The 12,540-nt window shown below is 33.8% G+C and overlaps 1 protein-coding gene across 3 annotated transcripts in view; it reads left to right on the top strand.

Annotated features, from left to right (window-relative positions):
* Nucleotides 1-12,540, top strand: part of LOC134528385 (stromal membrane-associated protein 1) — a 43,318-nt gene extending 30,778 nt beyond the window's left edge. Inside the window, exons 7-10 of one of the 3 annotated variants that reach the window (XM_063361969.1) lie at nucleotides 1,382-1,477; nucleotides 7,733-7,819; nucleotides 8,399-8,584; nucleotides 10,972-12,540. In XM_063361969.1, coding sequence (XP_063218039.1) covers nucleotides 1,382-1,477; nucleotides 7,733-7,819; nucleotides 8,399-8,569 — 354 coding nt within the window. In that variant the 3' untranslated portion in view covers nucleotides 8,570-8,584; nucleotides 10,972-12,540. Of the gene's footprint in view, nucleotides 1-1,381; nucleotides 1,478-7,732; nucleotides 7,820-8,398 lie in introns of all 3 variants that reach the window. The other 2 variants (XR_010074393.1, XM_063361970.1) reach the window with 2 other exon arrangements.

Here is a 12,540-nt window from a genome sequence, read left to right as displayed (position 1 = left end):
TAATGACTGTTTTGTCACGTTTCTGACTTCTAAGAAAATAATTTCAAAACTATGGGTTAGTCAGTTTAGGATCAGATTATAATGATTTGAAACATTAAATGCCTAATTGATTAGAGACTGCTTATTGTAGCTACCAGGCTGCACTGCAGTAGTGTTTACATCACTGCTGCGGGAAAAATTAAACTCTTGTTATCTAGGTATTGCGTTAAATAGTTAGACATGATCTGATAAAATTGATAACCAAATATGGCAAATGAACAAATCGCTTACCTGTTTATTAACGGTGAAAAGTGTGAATGTGTAGAGAACCAAGTAAAAGCATTTTGAAACTTGAGATGCCACATGTAAACAATGTAAGGTCCTGCAGACAGGGAAACTTGGAAATACAGAGACAACTTCTGATAGTGAAAAGGTGTTCTCAAAACTTGAAAAATTCAGGGAAATTCTACACAATGTTAATTAACAACATGGAATGGTAATTTTTGAGTACTAGTATGTTTCTTACCGTCTTAAAACGAGGCATTTTAATCAAAAATTTATTCATTATTAAGAACATTCACCAATGAATCAACTTTGTATTGATTTAATGATTTCAAGCACTGTCAATTATTTATAGTCGTTCACCTGGTAATGCATTGTTTCAAAGTTTGAAAAATATAGTGGTGTTATGTTAGAGATTGTCAGCGTTTGTTGCGTAGCAATGATGGAAATAATAACATACTGTATATTGTATGGAGAAAAATTTTATGTCTAATATATTAATACGTAGTAATCTTACAAAATTTATTAGAAGCAGGGGGAAAATGTTTGGTTAGACAGGGAAATCTCAGGAAAATTGTCTAGAATAAGATTATGGGAACCCTTCACTGCCATGTGACTTTGAGGCAATCATAAAATATTTTTATATTTTCATTTAAATGTTTTAAAATATATGTTAGTTATCGAACTTGTGTTAAGGTTCTTAACTGACATGCAAATTTCAATATTTTTATGTATAACATTGTAGCTATTATGTATTTCTTTATGTGATACCTGGAAATTCGTGTCTCTCTGTAAGAATAATACAAATCACATTTAGAGTACTAACAATCAATACTGTTCAACAAACAAACTATAATTTGGTTCTACCTAATAATGATATAGTCTCTATTGATGATCTCAGTTTGGACTTAATAAAACATAAGCTGTGGTTGTTGGAGGACAATTAAACATGATATAGACACAATTATTTTTTCTAACGTGTCTTTACACATTACAGGATACAGACGACAGTATAAACAGTTTGATCAAGTGCTGTCTATGGTTGATTGTGAATGGAGGATAGTAACATGCGAGTGCACCTGCTCTGTAAAGGGCTAAAGGGTGGTGTGTGCTTGCGCAGAACGGTGTGTTCGGAGGCAGCAACCTGATTGGCCAGCAGCCAGCTGCGGTGGCTTCCAATCCCTTCTTCAGCATGGCGGCTCCTGCCGTTGCACAGGTGCGCCAACATTAAACACCTTCACGCTTTCATTCCATGATTCAATTCATGTACAGGCATGCAAACTTTATTGATTTTATGGTTTTATTTTTAGTCCAATTTAATTTTTTTAAATACTTTATTTCAGTGTTATTGTTTTTATTTTTATAAAAGCTATTTTATAATACTTACTCCACTAAAAGAATATTAAAAGTTATATGGTATATTTTTACGATAATATAACAATAAAAGTAAATAAGTGAGCATTGGCAGTTTAAAAATGATTCATTAAGAGATGAACAATACATTTGCACTTTGGTCCAATTGTTTGTCAGGAAATAACGATGTTCCCTGAATTTCAAACATTAGAAAATTACTTTTTTTATGATTCAAGTTTAGGTCAAATGCTACTTAATTCCATGATATAACATGCATTTTGGTGCTATATGATATATTATCTTGCATTTCGGTGTTATATGGTGCATTAAAAAAATTTTTTTTAGTGATATTTTAGTTTTTTTTCCTAATTTGCTAGATAATCTTGTTCCTAGTAGTAGGTGGAGGTAGTCTGGAAAAAATATCATTAAAACAATATTGAACACAATCCTATACAGTACAACCCTGTTATAACATTCTCCAAGGGACCAACATAAAAAAATGTTATAAGCAGGAAAATGTTATAAGCAGGAAATCATCTTCACTTTGTAAAAATTACACGTGGATTGATTAAATAAAAAAGTATAGGTAAAACAACACAAAATACAGGAGTATTACACTAAGTACAGCAATAGAGTGGAAAATTGGTTAATTTTATTTATAGATATGCTAAAGAAAAAAAAATGTTTTGTACGATACAGTTCAGAGTCGAAACAGAAATATTCAACTCTTTTGCAATCACAACACGCGTTTTGTTGGGGTTCCTGTCCACTTGGTTAATAAACTGAATTTTTTCAGCTACAGAATATATTTTCGCTTATATTTATCGGCCATCATAGCCGTACAAAAACCTGAATAAAATTTCAATACGGCGTATTTTAATTAAATACGACCGTGACTACAATAAGTAAAAAATAATAATAATTACGGTAAAGGTTAAACACAAACAAAAGCCGTGAATATATCCATAGAACAGTTAACCATCTCAAGGTGAAACAAAAACCAGCACCATAGACTATAGTAGCACTGTTTCCGACCATGTATCAGTGCACAAAATGCGCATCATAAGTATAAAGGAACAAGTCATAGGCTAACAAGTGCGAACAGGACGCCATATTGATAGTCGATCCGGTGCAAGTTGTGGAGTGCGTGTGTACCACGTCTATGGTGAACTACTCAAATGTAAACATCTGATGTTTGTATATGCGTGCTGTATTTTCTAGCTATGGTTTTGCTCTAAATTATGACTTTGAAGGAAGGGATACTCCAAATTGTGGCAGTTATCAAAGCAAATTTGAACGTTAAAGGCGGGAATGTAGAAATTTTATCTATATTACAGAGAATTTGCACAATTGTGGTTAAACACAAAAATATACTGATTGCCTTTCACATAAGCAGAAAAATAATTTGGTTATCACCTTATCACACTATTAGAAGCAATTAACACATATACAGTTAGCACTTCCAATGTGCGAGGCACTAGTGGATAAACTTTCCTTCTCTGAAAGTCATAAAACAAAGACAAATGAACATGAGGAAAATGTACAAACACATCTGAAAAGAATTTGTTTGAAGCAACAAGTACGCACTGTTCTTGACACATACAAAATTTAAAATAATTACCCAAACTAATCTGAAATTGTGATTTCTTAAATAGCTTTTATAAAAGTTCAACTGTGAAGAAAAAATCTTAACTTTTACGACTGATTCATAATTGCACATGTGACATTTTGTGATATCAAAGAATCCAACTAGCACCTTACTTATTTAGTAGACACCTGCGAGTACTCGAAATTCGAGTTTCGAGTCGAGTTTTTTAGTAATACTCGAACTCGAGCTCGTGGCTTTTCAACAACTCGAAATTCGAGCGAGCTTTTCTTGCACTGTGCCTATAAAAAAAAAAGACTCTCATTATATCGGAATAAAAGTCTTACAACACTATTATCCTTTACTTTATAATGTAACATGATCGACCATTTACATGAACACATCATTTTTACGTACCCGGGATTTACGAATTTCCGTGATTAATTTTTTTTACTTCTTTAATTTTCCGCATAGCATTAATGTATCACTTTACTGCTTTATGCGGAAGTATTTCCCGCTTTATGCGGAAACATTTCCCGCATTTTACTGTAAAAAGCGTTTAAATTGTCCGGGGTCTCATCATTTACGCCATTAAATGTGTGATATAAAGTCCCGTTTAAAATTTTTATGAAAGTTCCTGCCAGTAATGGCGCACGTAAATATAAATATGAAGAAAAGACAAATGAACAACAACTTACGAAGAAATATGGATGATGTACCATAACTACAGTACAATTCCAATAGTTATCTTAAGATAATTACCATAAAAAGAACTAAAGATTCTTTGTAGATACCATAACTACTGCAGAAGCATGATAGTTACCACATTTGCACTATAGTTGCCGTAATAACCGAGATGTGTATTTACCGTGATGGTAATGTATTTATTTAGGACATATTAAAATTAAAGAACATTATTGAAAAAAAAAAGGATGTTAAATATTGATATGTACGGTTGGCACATGTTGCTAAGAAATAATGTGATCTGAAAGAATGCAGTACTACTACGAAAAGTGAAAAGGGTACTCGTGGATTTTTAGGTTATGGCAGTCTCTTTCGTTTTTCAGTAATATCGGCCGAAAATTAACAAGAGTATTGGAAGTTGGCAGAAATGCCAATTCAACTAAATATTGGCAAAATCGGCTTCTTCAGTACAGCTCTACATTTGATGACATGAGTAAACATATTTCAGACTACAGGACATTGAAAAAGACTTTAATTTCCTTGTAGGTTTATTGTGCGTAAGTTTTTTTTGCATGTGTAAATTGAATTAAGTAAAATGCTTCTATTTTTATTACTTTAAATTGATTAAACTTAATGACAAGTTACAGATATTTGACACTAATTTTGAGGTTAAACAATTTGGTAAATATGTAGAGTAACGGTACATGCGGAAAAAAATGCTAAAAATCCGAAAATACTTTTATTCTATGCTCTTTCACTTCCTCTTTTCAAATCAACCGGCGGAGATAAGAAATTCCAAATACTTTAGGAGATATACAATTTTTTAATTTTGAACATGTAGAGTAGCGGTATTTGCGAAAAAAAAATTCTAAAAATCCGAAATTACTTTTATTATATGCTCTTTCACTTCCTCTTTTCATTAAAACCGGCGGAGATAAGAAATTCGAAATACTTTAGGAGCTATAGAATTTTTTAATTTTGCAATACAACACCTGTACAACCATTAGACCGACGCCATTTTTGTTATTTTGCCGTGTGTTCGTGAATGTGTAATAAATAAAATGGTCGATTAGGTCAGGTCAGTTACATTATTAATACTTTCAAACTAAGCGGACATAAAAAATAATGTGAATTAATTTCAATGGTTCTTTAGTTTTAAAGTATTTATAATGTAACTGACCTGACCTAACAAACCCGGACAAATGATGAACATTAACAACTCACGTAAAATATTTTTGTTACTTATTACTTGCGCAACAATATCCAAATAAATAAGACTTTAAAATTAGAAACGTTAAAAACCCACCTAAGTTGGAGGCGGGTACATTTCCTTTGCCATTAGAAGGAAATGATGTAGTCGTTCACCTACGTCGCGATACCTCCGACGGAACATTAATAAATAAATAAATAATCACGTATTGGTTCATTTGAATACTGGCCAATCACGGAACTGTCACGTGACAAAATTGTCCAATAAGAAACATAATAGATACTCGTAAACCAGAAACAATGTTGATCGCTGCATGAATACCCAGGTATTGTGATGAAAATTTAAAAATTCAATATTCCTAAAGTATTTGGAATTTCTTATCTCCGCCAGTTGATTTGAAAAGAGGAAGTGAAAGAGCATAGAATAAAAGTATTTTCGGAATTTTAGCATTTTTTTTCCGCTTATACCGCGACTCTACATATTTACCAAGAATTTTACTAAAGCATTCCAGCCACACAGGTTGCCAGCGAGAGACACTTCTCTTCTGCTGTAAACACCATCTCCAATCGTAGAGCTAATATAACTCCTGAACGTGCAGAACAAATTATTTTTCTGCATGATAGATTGAAGAACAGAATTTAATACTCTATGACAATCTCTCTCAGAATTTTTGTGCCGAAAAGTGGAAATGTTGAAACAATGTGAATGTACTTTTCAAACAACATGATTTTTGGTGCTCAGTTAGTTGAAGCTCAGTAAGGACTCCAGAAAAATTGACAAGGATGAAATTATTCCAAAGATATGTTACATTTACACAAACATATACGTACTTGTAAACTGTGGTTATGTTAGTTGGATGATATCAGTTACTAATGAACCAATGGAAACAGGTTAGATTCAATGGAAAACATGTTTTTTTTCCTAGCAGTGCAAATTATAAAAGCACTCTGTAAATAGTTACCCAAAATTAATAAGCCCACTTCATTTTAATACTTTATTCAAACATTATACCTACTAAGTTTAAGGTAAAAATAATTTCCCAAAAGTGTAACTGTATCACAAAAGCTCAAGCTTCGAGAACTTTCAAGTAGGCTCGCTCGAGCTTGGCTCAAAGTAAAATTCTTAGGAACGCAGACCTCTAATGTAGGTCTATCTATTTAGTAGGCAAACAATGATAATGGTTTCTTTTTTTATTTCCATATTTTTCTCAAAAGTTCTCACATTTTATTACTCCATCACAGTAAATTTATGTGCAATAAACTTAAAAAAAAAAAAACTCTAACTCGACTCGCGAGTATTTTAGCAAACTCGCTCGAGCTCGACTCGAAGTGAAAATCTTCTGCTCGCAGACGCCTATTATTTAGTATCTAATTACGTACATAACTGCTTCAAATATTTAGTGCTTTTTTTCTGCTAGAATGCAAATTAATAGTAATTGTGTTAACAGCCTACTACAGTGAAACCCGGTTGTTACGACCCATTATGCACCCCATGAATAGAGCCTAAATAGAGGGGATCATAATAAATAATATCCGTTAATTGTCCCACCCCTCACCCCTATACGTCGAAATATGACTTTTTTGTTCGAAGTCCTTGTTCAGTTATCTCTGACACAAGATTGACAAGTTTTCAAAATTGATTATAAATTTATTTTAATAGTAGATGTCTTCTGGGGAAAATATACCCAAAGTACTACATAGGGTTATTTTTACATAAAAAACATAAAAATGCTACAATGCACCACAACTATATCTTGTAATGAGCGCCAAGTCATTCTATTGCTGATTTTGTATGAAAGATTTAAGGAATTTTCATTAAACTTATTATTTATTAGATGTGGGTCATGACTGTATACCACACCAGAGGGTCAAGCACTGTGGGCATGACTTGTGTTATACTGAGGGTGGGGAAGGGGAGTGCAGGAGTGCAGGGGAGCATGGATGGCACCAGATGTGTGTGCCATGCTTGGGTACCAGGGACGGCCATTTTCTTGTGCTGTGAAACATCTCCCACCCAGCAGCGAGAAGCAACGGAGCTAGGGGCAAGACGGACGATTGCTATGTATATCTACTATAAAAAATAAAAAAAAGTAATATCACTACGGGATAACCTGGTCATTTGTTACATTTACAGCCAGATATCCAGATGTTTTCTACCAGATCTTTACAAGTTTCCCACGCCATGTTTTGGATGTAACTAACCACCAGGCAGGCACAGCATTGTGCACTGTTTTATCAACGGTTATAAAGTCTTATTATTTTGCTGGCGCTTATGTGCATGGGTTTTAATGGACACGAGTCATCTCTGGATAGAATTCTTGTATGTTGTACACTGTCCATGTTTCCCACACCCCTTCCCCCCCTCTCAGATGTTCAGATGGTTGTAACAACTGGTATTTCACTGTATATGTTAGCTTTCTGTGTTTCTTACAGTAGTGTGCAAAATACGTAGCCTTCTTGTTTCCTATTTTATTTTTATTTATTTTCTGTTTCTTTCGTGATGTTAGTAGTGCATATCAGACATTTGTTTTTATTTAATTTTTCTTAAGTGTTTATTGTGTGTCTTATATGTGTGTCTAATTTCTTTGTTTTATTTATTTTTATTTTTCTGTTTCATGTTTATGTTGCATTAACTTGTAGGAATGTCCCCCAGAAAATCCAAATCACGACTTGATGTTAGACTTTGGTGCTGTTATAAACAATACTCACTCTGCTGCAGCTGGACAAGTATGTATCACCTTCTCGTAGTTCCATAGTGCTTTAGTTTTGGTGTGGTGCTAGGGGTGCATGTTATTAGCTAGTGGTTAGTCGAGTCACCCTTCTCAGCATTTTCATTTTTAAGTCAAGTGGTTGTTATTTGTACTTGGAAGAGTGCATGGTTAATTGTTTCGAAGAAAAAATCATTTGGCATGATAAGGCTGTAATTGGTATTTAGTACTCTTGTTTGTTTTCCTCTAAATGCAGAATGCCATTGACTGTAATTTGATTCCCAAAGTCAGCACTCAAATTTACAAGTTTATGTCTTACAGTTGAGTGGATTTGGGTGAATATTGAAGTGTACCAAGGATTAATAGCTAGGAAAGAGGATATTTGTGCCTTTACATGCCAAAAAAATCTGATTAATAATGGAACCTTTACATTGTAGAAAAAAAAAATTGAATTGAAGATGGTGAAACTGACAGTAAGAATTGCAATTCAGGCAAATGACTTTTAGAAATGTGCAGTTCAGTTTTGTTTTCTCTGTGTTTATTATTGTCAAAGTAGGTGTGGTACAAGGTGGTACAAGGACGGGTGTCGTGCTTGCAGCTGCCACAGCAGTTTGCACGGCTCGGTCTGGCCACGCCGCAACAAGGCATGGTGGGGGCGGCGGCTCCCTTGATGGGAGTGCCCCTCCCCACACAACCAGTCATGAGCTCCTTCCAGCAGGGGGCTGCCCCCTCGCCCGCCCACACGCTCGCCACCAACCTGTGGCAGTAACGCCACCCTCGCTAGGTACTTACACATCAAGCCGTTTTGTTATCGTTCTATTCGTGAGGAAACATTCTGCGTCGTTTGCACTTGCCACGCGTACGTATCACGCTGAGGTATAGTTATCTATCAAATAAAATGTACCATGTGTATTTTGTATGTTCAGGTTCATTTACTCGGTTCGTATCGGAAATCGGGGATATCGTAAGATCTCCCAAAACTGCAAAGATAGATAATTGCCAGTACAGCAGCATTTTGTGAATGTACTTGCTGGTATCATCCTAGCAAAAGAACTAATTAAGTTTTATGTTTTGTTGTGTGGGCACTTTGTCTTTCATTTCCAGAGTTGGTATAATGCAATTATTAAAGAAAATTTCTATATTGTTTGTGTTTAGCTTAATATCTTTAGTAAAAGTTGGAACTGAGAAATGTTTCTATGTCCTTTCTTAGGCATTCAGTAAGTGTGAAGGTGTGTTGAGTTTGCAAAATGCACCATAATAGTTTGAAGAGCACAAGGAAGTAAAATTTACTTGGCTCTGTGATTGTTAGGAGATGCACATTTCCAATAAAATTTTCCTAGCTGACTCTTTAGGAAAGGAAGGTAGGTAGTAAGTATTTTGATTAGCACTCTGTGAGATGTGTCTCTTGTGTATTGTCAGCTGACCATGCTTGGTATAAAATGTAGTGCATTTTAAAAACACTGAGATAAGGTTGCTTCAGTTATAAACCATAACATTTCTTGTGCATAAGAGTTGTTCAATTGCTAGAATGATAATTTTTCGTAATGCCCATGTAATTTTTTGAGCTATTTAGTCTGAACTCAGAAATTAAAACTTTGATGTTTCAAATAGTAGGTCTAGGTAGATTACATGCTGTCCATAGTTTTTAAGTGTGAAGATTTGTTCAGCCGTGGTAAATAAATAATTCACCACTGAGAAAATTATTGAGCAAACAGTGAAATTTTAGGTTTGAATTGTAAAAATCTTAAACAGGGGTAGATATGTTGTAATGTGACATGGATGCGTTGTAGAAGACTTGTCTTGTAAACCAGCCTGTTACAAATGTGTGATTTAAGATGTGCATCTCCTTATAAAATAGTACTGAATTCCGCCCTAACAGCCAACAAAGGAGTACCGTGTTTTATCGCATAATTGTTGCACATTTTATGTTAAAATCTAGTTTGAAACATTGGGGTGCGTTTTATGTGGAAAAAATTGCTTCTTTTTTTTTTAAGGTTAATTTTTTCATAAAAACATGTTGCATAAAAAGTCCATTGAATTAAAAAAAAGCAGAGCATACAAAGGCACGCCAAACAATTTAAATTAATTAGTCATGAAACAAAAACATAATTTGTTTAACTTAAAATATAAAATCAAAAATGTGAGCCAGAACGTTTGTGGTGTACCCATAACTATTTTGGTAGTACACACTAACAACGAAATAGTGCAGGCTATGAAATATAGTTCACTCGGCATGAAAAAGAGCGCGCACGTTGCATGCAGTTGATGAGATATTGATATTTGACTACATATGTGCACTCTACACGGGCATCTACTTAACCAAACATGATGCCAACTAGCACAGGCTACGTGGTGGCGACGAACAGGTTAAGGTTATAACGTTTGAAATCGTCTTTTAAAGAAAATTTACACATTGGACAACTTCAAAATACGTTGTTTGATACTGTAAAATAAGTTTATAGGCAACATCTTGCATGGGAAAATATTACATCTAATGGGTAAAATGGCAGGACAAACATTTGACTGTATTGGATAGGAAATTGTATTGTGCAGGTATCTTAAACAAGTTTTACTATAATTGTATTTACTGTATTTTCCCATTATAACTACCACACTGTCTGACAGCAACTTGAAAATTGACTGCTGTTGAATGGCGATTTGTACTGTGATCTTTGGCAGGGAAACATACACAAAGCGCTCTGAATCTAGTAGCATCATGCAACTTTTATGCGAGAATTTTTTGTCCAAATTTTGTTGCCCTAAAATAATAGTGCAACGATCATGCAATAAAACATGGTAGTTGGCTTTTGTACCATGAAAGTGAATTTGCTTGATGCATAGCATGGAAAACAACTTTTCATGGGCAACTCTGTAATGAACAGTAATTACAAAGGAGTTTTGGCTAGGATTAGTTCTAAAGATGATGTGGAAGATGATGTCTGTAGAATCATGGAGAGACCATGGGTATAATAGTTATATTTTCTTGGAGAGAAATGTTTGTGTCTGTGATGTGTAAGTTCGTGTGTAAATATTATCTGTTGATCTCTTCATATTTTAATAACATGCAATAGCTGCAGGGCAGCCAGCAAGTTTTGTATAATGTATTAGGCATAAATTAAAGTTCTTTTTGTGTTTCCGGTGTAGTTGTATGTTGACTTTGTACATTTGCAGAGGATGAAGAGAAGTGGCTTCAGGATGTCAAAGCATGTCTCTTAGTCTGCCTACTAATGAACTGCTAAATCCTTATTGGTCGACATAAGAACATGTCATCATGTCCTGAAACCTGCTTCGTTATACTTGGCTGCATGTGAACTCTGATCATCTGATCACATGTCAATACTCAGAATGGTTCATAGAATATTTGTCTGTATGCAGGGTGCTAGTTAAGTAGTATGTAGCACAAAGACTTGTGTATGTGTAAATATAGCTGCAAATTACTGTATTTACCAAAAATTGATAATTACTTCCCACATCCATCTATTCAGTAAAAAACTGAAACCTCAAAGTTATAGTTGACTTTTATATCATTTGGCCTAAAATATCTGCATGAAATTGTTTTTTCCCCAATAATAAAATTATGTGATAGAGGTACTTAAATTAATGTAAAAAAGATTGAAATCTGTAAATGTGAATATGCTAAATTTTGTAGCAAGCTACTTTATGAAAAAAAATTTAATATCTAAAATTATGCACATAATTGGGTTTGTTAGTTTCACAGCTTAAGAATTTAATTTTCAGCATTTGGGTGAAGATTGTGATGTAATCTAGCCAATTAATTTTAAATATTTGCAAGCTATCAATTATTATTTCTGTTTAAATAATCACTGTCACATTTATAACAATTGTTGTTAAGGAGAAAAGTATTATTCTTTTGTGTTTTTATAAAATTTGATTCTCACTGTTTTTGTTGCCAAATATGAAACATTGTGATAATCATATCTTCTCAGTGACACAATTTACTTCAAGTAGTATTAATAAAAATGCCATAATTAGTCAGTATCTTTACTAGATCTTCAAATTAGTATAATGAAAATGTACTTTCAAATCTTGGGAGATTTTATGTTAATCATGAAAGGATATTGATTTAGACATAGCTGAAACTTACTCATTTATAATTTACATTTTCATTTGTTGCTTGCTGTAGGATTCTCATGAGGTTGAACCTGTTAAGTAGTTTATCCAATGCAGAATTCCGCTTTTTGCGTAGATACTGTAATAATAAAAAGAGAGGAAGAAAATTTACTTAAGTTTAATTTGGTGTTACAGTTTGGTATAACTTGAAATTAAAGATATTTATTTCTTTGGGGCCTAATATTACAATGTACCTTCGAAAAAAGTGTAGAAGTGAAAGTATAGCCGTGTTACCGGCCATCTACTGTCTCTAAACATACAGCTGCATTCCAGGGACTGGATAGCTGGTTAGTGGGCGGTATCACTTAATCTCAATACTACTGTGTAACATTTATGCACGTAAATGAATTAGAAGTTTTTTTTCATCCCTTAAAAAATCCAATAGGAAGGTTCTACTGTACAGCGATGTAAATGTTAGGCAGCACATACAAGTGCAGATTATAAATGTGAAAAGAAGATATATCATCTTGCACTGTACTTTTTTTTTATATATATACATATAGCTTTGAGAGATTTGTTGGACCAGTTTGCAATTAAGTTACTGGCTTTTCTATTGTAAAATGTGAGAGTTTGACTTGTCAAATATATCCTCATCTGAAAATGTTAAAA

The sequence above is a fragment of the Bacillus rossius genome, chromosome 1 (assembly GCF_032445375.1).
Source record: "Bacillus rossius redtenbacheri isolate Brsri chromosome 1, Brsri_v3, whole genome shotgun sequence".
Taxonomy (NCBI): domain Eukaryota; kingdom Metazoa; phylum Arthropoda; class Insecta; order Phasmatodea; family Bacillidae; genus Bacillus; species Bacillus rossius.
This window is presented reverse-complemented; position numbering and strand designations above follow the sequence as displayed.